Source organism: Glycine max, chromosome 18, assembly GCF_000004515.6.
Source record: "Glycine max cultivar Williams 82 chromosome 18, Glycine_max_v4.0, whole genome shotgun sequence".
Classification (NCBI taxonomy): Eukaryota; Viridiplantae; Streptophyta; class Magnoliopsida; order Fabales; family Fabaceae; genus Glycine; species Glycine max.
In genome coordinates this window covers 26882067-26891416 of record NC_038254.2, presented here as the reverse complement: position 1 = coordinate 26891416, position 9350 = coordinate 26882067, and the positions used below count along the sequence as shown (strand labels likewise).

General features: G+C 34.4%; 1 protein-coding gene across 1 annotated transcript; it reads left to right on the top strand.

Moving 5' to 3' along the window:
- The first annotated feature begins 591 nt into the window (after positions 1-591).
- On the top strand, positions 592-4888 carry LOC100813028 (xylosyltransferase 2-like). Its single transcript, NM_001255862.2, is given in 4 exon segments — positions 592-1125; positions 2825-2900; positions 2990-3105; positions 4340-4888. Coding segments are annotated over 4 exon segments (1197 nt in total). The 5' UTR covers positions 592-635; the 3' UTR covers positions 4855-4888.
- The last annotated feature ends 4462 nt before the right edge of the window (positions 4889-9350 follow it).

The following is a 9350-nucleotide window of genomic DNA, read 5'->3' as shown; positions in this document are numbered from 1 at the left end:
AGTGCAAAAAATCTATTCATCTCTTAACATTTGTATGTTAATGTTAACGAAAAAGTCTACGTGACACAACATGATAAAATTTGTTAACCTCCAAAATTAGTCCAATGCATACTGACATTTTGATCTAATAGAAATTAACTGACATTTTAATCAAATTTATTAACATTTTGATTCAATTTATTCAAAAAATCATATTGACCATCATTTTTGTGATATTTTCGTTCCTATGTGTCACATAGGTTCGGATGAGGAAAGTTAAAGGATGAGAAAAGTTAAAGGATGAATGAATGTGTTTCATTTTATTTTTTTCACTTTTAAAAACTAAAATTTGAATTTTTATCTTTCTAAAATAAATTTATTAATACTTTACCAATTTAGTAATAAAAATAATTATTTATCCTTCTTAAACGTCTCTTTTGGCAGACGACATGTGAACGAAAACCAGGGGGATATATTTTATTTTCCCGGTGGATAGTAGGTCTCCATCCCAACCAATTTGAAGGCCAAACCTTGGAGCCGACAAAGAAAAAAAAAACAATAAGAAACCCAAGTAACAACATGTAACACTTGGACATCCAAAAAACATGAAACGAAACCATAATTTCCCCTTCCACCACCGGCCACGCAAGTGGGCGATGGTGATCCCCACCGTCACAATATGCTTCCTCCTCCTCTTCCTCCCGCTCCTTCCCCTCACCAAACCCTCATCTTCATCTTCTTCTTCTTCTGCGACATGGTCTTCTTCTTCGCTGAATTTAACGGAAGAACTAGAAGTGGGTGTTCCGAGATTGGCGTACATGTTGACGGCGACGAAAGGGGAGGGGGCGCAGCTGAAGAGGGTCCTTCAGGCAGTGTACCATCCCAGGAACTACTACCTGCTCCATCTCGATCTAGAGGCTTCTGATGCGGAGAGGCTGGAGCTGGCCAAATACGTCAAGTCCGAGACTGTGCTTGCGGCGTTTGGGAACGTCTTGGTGGTGGGTAAGCCTGATTTGGTCACCTACAAGGGCCCCACCATGATTGCTTCTACTCTTCACGGTATTGCCCTTTTGCTCAAGAGGGCCCCACACTGGGACTGGTTAATCAATCTCAGCGCCTCTGATTATCCTCTCCTCTCCCAGGACGGTCAGTCACTCCTCTTTCTTTCCATGCTTTGGGCGATAATATCATTTGCATCACGCTTACATTGGTTTGTGGGTTTCTTCTCAAGCAAAGAAGAAAAAGGACATTCTAGTGCTTAGGTTGTTCTGATGTATACTTAATATCACTTACATAAGTAGTTGGGTGGAATTTTATGCAATCTCTAATGACCTTGAGCTTGCTTCTGGTTTAATAAATGACTCTTATGTTGGCCTCTGCACTATTGACTAAGAAGAAATACCTGTCAATCTTAGATAAGGAGCCAACCTCAAGTTATGAGTTTGTTATGGGAAAACTTCTTGTAGTAAACTAGTCATAGCTTACTTGGAATATAAATTCTTGTAGTCAGCTAGTCTGTAGGTTTCAATTACTGAGGTTAAATCCCAAATGAATAATAGCAACTTGTTTTATATAAGCTACCAGAACGAGAGAATATACGAATAACTCTTGGAGCTAGAACTAGCGAAAATAGCATGTGTTTCCCTTTTGCCTGAGCCCTGAATTGCGAGGGTGCAACAGATTGCTACAGCTAACTTATATATGCTCACTTTTTAATATCTTTTCGATTTCAAAGCATAAAAGGACAAAATCAATAAACAGAAAGCTACCCTTAAAAAGAAGTGAGTCTTCTATTCCATCATATTGGTTAGTTTGGTCGGAAACTGGATCCAACCCAGTGGCTACTAAGGGTATGCTTGGGAGTTGGGTTTTGGAGGGAAAGGGAAGAGAGGACAAATTTTTCATTTCTAATAAATATTCTCTATTTTAATAGTTTTTTAAAATGATAGATAGGCATAATCTTGATGCCCTAATATATAACACTTAATTTAAGATAATTTATTCTCCTTCTTTTCCTTTTCTGCCAAAACCTCACTCTCAAACATAACCTAAGGCATGGTCTTCGTCCCTAGAAGCACATTCTTGAGGGCCCAAGAAGAAGCTTTAGGAGGGAGAATTAGTTATAGGAGAGAGACAAAAACATTAGAGTGTGTATTCACATTGAGCTTGGGGCCAAAGGATTTCTCATTGGCTAGGAGCTTGTGCCCTTACTATTTGCTGCATCTTCTTACATTTTCTCAACAACAGTACAGTCCTTCTTCTACTATTTCTGTTTTGTGCACAATCTGTATTTGGATTGAATTTTTCACCTATCATAAACATCGATATCACAAAATTCTGTTTCTTAATATGCTTCTACTAAGTAGCAGGAAAAAGAATCTTTGGGGTTGGGCTACATGATAATCCTAAAGGAGAAATTTATGGTTCATTATTTTCTTTTTATGATGGATCCATAGATAGTTAGTTAGGTTAGTTGGTTGAAGAAATAAGGCATGTTGCTTATAAATGAGAGGGTAGGTGAAGTGAGAGGTTATCTCATATGTGAGAGAAATGGGGCCTTTGGGCATTGGGAGGTGCAGACATTGAATTTCTGCAAACTAAGCATTATATTCAGGGGAGAAATGCCTTTTATTTTTAGTAAGATACTGGGTTTCTAACAGTATTTGGATAAAAAGGAAATGTTTTAAGTTCTCATTTGATCATTCTCATCTATCTTATTTTATGTCAAATATATCAATGAGTCCTGTCTGAGTGTTTTGACTTCTATAAATAAATCTAAGTCTGTTTCACAAATATAAATTATGTTTATTTTGCTGACTTTTTTCCATATAACTCTTTGCTTCAGATATCTTGCACATCTTTTCATTCTTGCCCAGGGATCTAAATTTCATTGAGCATACAAGTAATATTGGTTGGAAAGAGTATGTATATTATCTATCCATTGATATTGTCTCAGTTTGGTGCTAAACTATTTTGGTCATGATTTTTGTACTTGTATCTGTGGCGTCAGGCATCAAAGAGCTAGGCCTATCATTATAGATCCAGGCTTATATCATTCAAAGAAATCTGGTGTTTACTGGGCTAAAGAGAAGAGATCTGTTCCATCTTCGTTCAAGTTATTCACAGGTATTAGTTATAAGATTTCTACAGCTTTGGCTTTCTTATTTTCTACTAGGTCCTAACATATCCCTATTTTTTCTCTTTTCATTTTTTCTTTTTAAATATATGCTGCTTAAGTTTCTCAAATGCACTTCCTATTCCTTCTTGTATGTTTTTTTTTGTTTCATTGTCATAAAAGTCAAAGTAAAAAATGACTTCTGCATGCTTGATAGGCTCTACACATGCTGTTATTTCTGATTGACAATAGTTCAACAATATAATAGCGGATTTCGGAACTAATCTAATTAGATTTGTTACTGCATTTATTTAATTGTCTAACTAGCCAAAGTGATCTTAGGGTCCTTCTACAAAAAGCACTGGAGTGCTCAGCCATTTCATTGACCAAATGAATGAAGTCTTTTTCGGTTTTCTAAAAAAATAAATTGGCCCCAAGTAAATTTACTTGATAGCCAATAGGGAGGCTAAGAGTTCAAACACACAAGTTTGCACAGCAGCACCATCATTTGTATTGCATATACATTTTGATCCCCAACACTGCTATCAAATTAAGACTTTAAATATCTCAATAGTTTTTTGTTTCAGAGGGTATATATTCTTTAAATAAATAATTTTCTTTAGAAGATTGCAATGGAGTTCTCTGTTTAGCTCATAGCTATATTTCTGGAAACATCCCTGGTGTTGTTATTGTTGTTAAAATTATGTTTATTGCATAGAGCTTTTTGTATAGCATAGTAAACATGGTATGTACTCCATACTTAATGATGAACAAAAAGTGCTATTTGATGTTCAACAAAGAGTTGACCAGCAGACAACATAGGGATTTTTGGCTTTTTTGACACATCATTTTTGGCTGTTTTTCTCCGTAGTCATCACTTGCATATAGATTTTTTTAATTCTTCTTAGGTCCTCTTTGTATAAACTTCTTAATAAACACTTATAGGAGAAAAAAAGATAAGGTAAAATAAATTAAGTTTCTTCCATAAATTAAAATTAACTTATGTAATAAGCTTTTGGAGAAGTTAAGAGAGCTCTTATGAAGTTGAAGTGCATAAGTTGCTTTAACTCATGGAAGAAACTTGATTCATTTTACTTTCTTATTTTCTTCTATAAGTATTTATAGAGAAATTTGTCTAACGGATGTTACTTGTTAGGTTATTTTCTTCTGTAAGTATTTATCGAGAAATTTGTCTAAACAGACATTACTTGTCTTACCTAACGGTATTTTTTGGCTTCCATCCAGGGTCTGCATGGGTTGTCCTGACAAAATCATTTCTTGAGTTTTGTGTTTGGGGTTGGGATAATCTTCCTCGAACTCTCCTTATGTATTACACAAATTTTCTTTCATCCCCTGAGGGTTACTTCCATACGGTCATTTGCAATCATAAGGACTATCAAAACACAACCATTAATCATGATTTACGTTACATAAGGTGGGACAACCCGCCAAAGCAGCATCCAGTCTTCTTGAAATTGGAGCATTTTGATGACATGGTCCATAGTGGTGCACCTTTTGCTCGAAAGTTTACCAAGGATGATCCAGTTCTCAACAAAATTGATAAGGAACTTTTGAGAAGATCAGATGGTCACTTTACACCGGGAGGTTGGTGTATTGGCAATCCTCTTTTGGGAAAAGATCCTTGTGCTGTTTATGGAAATCCAATTGTAGTTAAACCTACCTTACAATCAAAGAAGCTAGAAAAACTAATAGTGAAACTATTAGATTCTGAAAATTTTAGGCCGAAACAATGTAAATAGTAGTCACTCTGCAACGTGAAATTTTTATACACAATTCTATTGGCATTTTTAATGCGTCGTCTGTTCAAATTTAACATTATGAATTGTTATGAAACATCTTTCTAGTATGTGAACTTGAGTAGGTCTTGTCATTTCATGCTACGGATGGGATTTTTTAATTTCTTGAGTCAACCCCTTTTCACTAGAAACTTTGTTTTAATTAAAATTCAAGGATTTAGTCTTTAAAATAGGTAAGAATGTATGCTGGACAGTATAACATCCACTACACTAAGATGATAGTTAAGTTGTTTAATTATTTGTTTATTATGTTGATGAAAGACATACATCATCCATAGATAAAATACATCTGCATCAATATGGTCATAGAGGAGTATATAAAGGAAAAATACATGAAAAGTACAAGCATCCAGAAATATACAATATACAAATAATAAAGTTTGCCTAACTACACGCCTATACAAATAATAAAGTCATGGCAGTAACACCTACTAGCCCTCCCAAAACAACATTAAGGGATTGTTTGGTTTAGAGGAGAGAAATATAGTAGATAAAAATAGATGATAGATGATTTGAAAACGGAAAAATGGAGTACAAATAAAATTGAATGTTGAGTTAGTTGACTTAAGAGAAATAGGTAAAAAATAGAGTGAAAATAAAATGGTTAAGTTTTAAAATGACTTTTGCACCCTTCTAATTTGAAAAATAAAATAAAATTGGAGTATTGTCTGTGACATCTATTTATCCATTTGAATTAGAAAAAAAAAAAACTTGAGCTCTGGATTCTCTTTGGAAGCTTTACATAATATTTCAATTCGTAATCAACTGCTTTCATCCGTGGCAATTGTTTAGCAAATTTAGTATGGAGCCAAAAATAGATTATCCAAGTCCTTGAAAATTAGTGACCAAACAAGAGAGAAAAATTGAGATTATAAATCAACAGTTAACGAACTCCAAGATCCTTGGAACGAAAGGAAATGAGTATCAAAGGATCATCATTTGTTGATTTATCTGCACACGCAACAAATTATTGGCGCTGCATATCCATTGCTTTGATCCAATACTTTATTTGGCTCTCTTCCACAATCTTCACCTAATGAAGTCGATGAACTATGAGCACCTTGGCCACCAACAAATAGCGAGTTTGACTCTCGAATTGGGAAGAAATCATTAGGTCCATAAATGGTTGAACATTGATTATTCCTTCTGTGAGTACTTTCAGCTCTTCTCTCTGCCACAAGATAGTGACCAAGAGAGGGAGCAACATTCACGCTCACTGCATCAGTAGTTAGCTTTGAACAAAGTGAAAACAACCAAATCAAGTCCTCAGCTTGTGATTCTTTTTGTTGTCCTTTGAGGGTTCCACCATTCTTCCCCTGGTTGATCTCCTTGAGAGTTCTAGGAAGCTAGAAATACCAATAAGGCTGCCAAGAGTGATACTCTTGTCGCGGAAGAATGATCCTGTCGACTAAACCGAGACTTATTAAGTTAGTAAAATGACTCATGAAAACTGCTACGAACATGCATAATCTAATCTAAAATTTCTGTTGAAATTACATTTGTGCAATTATTATATTAGAAATTTAGAATTGCTCTAAAGAATCTATGGCTAAGGTTATCAAACTCGAGAGTTTACGTAAACTCATGAGAGTTCCATAAACTCAACTCGTAGATTTAACTCGTAGACTCCTAAGAGTGCATTTCATATAAAAATAATAACAAAATATTTATAAATAACATACCAATTAAACATTTCAACAATATAATAAAATAAATAGTAAATCATAAATTTCACAATATTTAAATAATCAAGTCTAGTAATGTATCACTACTAGATAATAACTTGCAGATGTTATAGTAGTGATAGATCATTCTCATCGCGGATTTGATGTTATTAGAGAACAAGAGTTTGATGTTATTAAAGGTAAAAAAATTTGTATTTGAGAATAACACATTAAATGAAAGTATGTTGAATACTAAACAGATAAAAAATAACCCAAAATGACTTATATTTTGGTCTAATTTTTTTAACTTGCAGACTCGTTGTCTCGGTAGTAAACTTGAAAGTTGATCAAGTTTACTTAAAATTTATAAAGTCTACTAAAAGGAAGTTTACTCAAGAGTCAACTCACAGAGAGTAAGTAGACTCGTAGACTCGTAAGAGTTAGCGAGTTAACTCGTGAGTTTGATAACTATGTTTATAATGTCCGTCTTCATGATGTATTTGATTTGTGTTTACCTTTTAGAATATGATTTCTCCTTTCTCACACTTTGTGAGTCTTGCTTTCTACTAATTAAATAAAATTTTCAAAACACTTACAATAGAAGACATAAATTTGAACGAAGCATTATTTCAATTGAGCTATACTTCAATATGGCTAAACTATGAGCCAAAAGAAAAGAAAATGACAAATAAAATCAATGTAATCTTGTCTTAAAGAATGATGTGCCAGGGCAAGGCCATGCTCTAGACCCCATGGGAACCAAGTAGCAATGGTAATACCGAAGAGATCGAGAATCCAAAAGAGAACGACAAGAAAATAGATTTGCTTTATGGGTGTGTTTTTTACATGAAGTTTCCTTTTCCTGTTTAGTACTGGTTTGGACTGATTCAAAAGTTAAGAATAGCTTCATCTTCATGAATGAGCTAAATAATCACAACACAAAGTACAGTCAAAAGCCTTGGCTCAAACCAGCAGGAGAGAATAAATGAAGTACACTTTAATTTTTTTCCCTTTTTCTTCCTCATTATTACTAATTTTATAATTAAGTATATAAATATTCAAACATATATAATGCGTGCCCTGTTAGACAGTTTTGACATGACTGACTAAAAACTAACCATGGTAGATCTAACCACCTAGCCATGAGTAGTTTCTAGTAGTAACTACTTGATACTAATTAGAAAAGGCAAATAATGAGAGACACACAACATTTCAATCGCCACTCACTTTTTCTACGAGTCTATGATTATTATCAATGTAATCAGTAATTGTTGTGTGAACGATAATAAAAAAGGGATATGGATAAAAGCACCAAAAGAGCGAGAAATAGCGAGAAAATTACTAACCTGTGAGTCAAGATCTGAGGAAGACTCAGTTGAAGGGGTGGGAGAAGCAGTGAGGATAGTGCTGATTCTGCTGAAGGAGACTGATCCAGAGAAATCACCATTTCTTCCATTCAATAGTCTCAAACCCAAAGGCCACCCCTTCTTCCTGCATCAGCCCCAAAACTCTTCAATGATTTAAGTGCAATCGCTTTATGAAAGCATTATAGTATATGAAATAGAATCAGTCTGTGCATGCAATTTTGTATGTGAGTAAGAGGCAGGGTAAGGTGGAGTAAGAGAGAGGAAGATTATACCTGCAGAGCCATTATTGAGTTTGAGTGAATTGGATATGTTGGAGTGGAATGAATGATACTAAGAAGAAGAGTCCAGAGCAGTCACTTGCGAGAAGAAAAAAAAACTGTTATATACTGATTGTATCCTCTGACCAAGGCAACACAGAAAGACTCAAATTCAACGAATGCACAGGCAACAAAACAAAGGAATTAGCATTGATCGGATAGAGGCATAGTCGTATAACTATAAAATTGTGAGCATGGCATTAAATGTCTCTGAAAGTCAAAATGAGACAAAGGAGAGGGTGACGTGAAAGTGAATTCTTACCAGCTTTTTTCTGCAACGGTGGGAGACACAATCAGATAGTAGCAGCAGTATGCAAGTGGGAATATTCTTTGTACCAATTAAATAAAGGACACACAGAGTGCAGTTGAGTGGGCTAGAAAACTACTAACTTTACAAGGTGTTACTGGTTAAAATATTTTCAATTAGCCGAATGAATCAAGTTAGAAACTTCACCTAAAGGATGTTAGTTGTTATTTCGGATAAGTGATAAGATATGACTATTGGGTGAGATAATTCGTCCAATATTTGAAAATTTAGAGGATTAAATCCAAAGCTTTCAAGATAAATGCAAGCAAAATTGAAAGTGAAGTTAAGATCTCTGGATATTGGATAAAAATGGTTATGTATGTGAAGAACCCCAAGATCTAGGAGTAGTTCCTAAAAGATTGGAACATGGGAGGTGCACTACGTTGCTACTTAGTCGAAATGTGAGTAAATTAGTCGAAGTAGTTGAAAAAGGAAGGAGTAATGTACGAACATGGACAAGACACAATTTTGATTAAGTTGGTTTAGATTTTAAAGTGTGCATATATATATATATATATATATATATATATATATATATATATATATGTTTCAGAAGTAGGGACCTTCAACCAAAAACAACCAATCAATGTAATTATTTTCCAGTTATCTTTGTCGAACGAATTTACTGCTTGCTTTCGAATTTCGCTTTTATTTTAGTTTGTTCATATTCCCATTAGATTCACCTAAAATCAAGTGCTTTTTTTAGTAACTTGAGAGCCCACAAAAGGTCAAGAGGTAGATTTCCTATCTTGACAATCAAATCCATTGATTCTTCATTTAAATT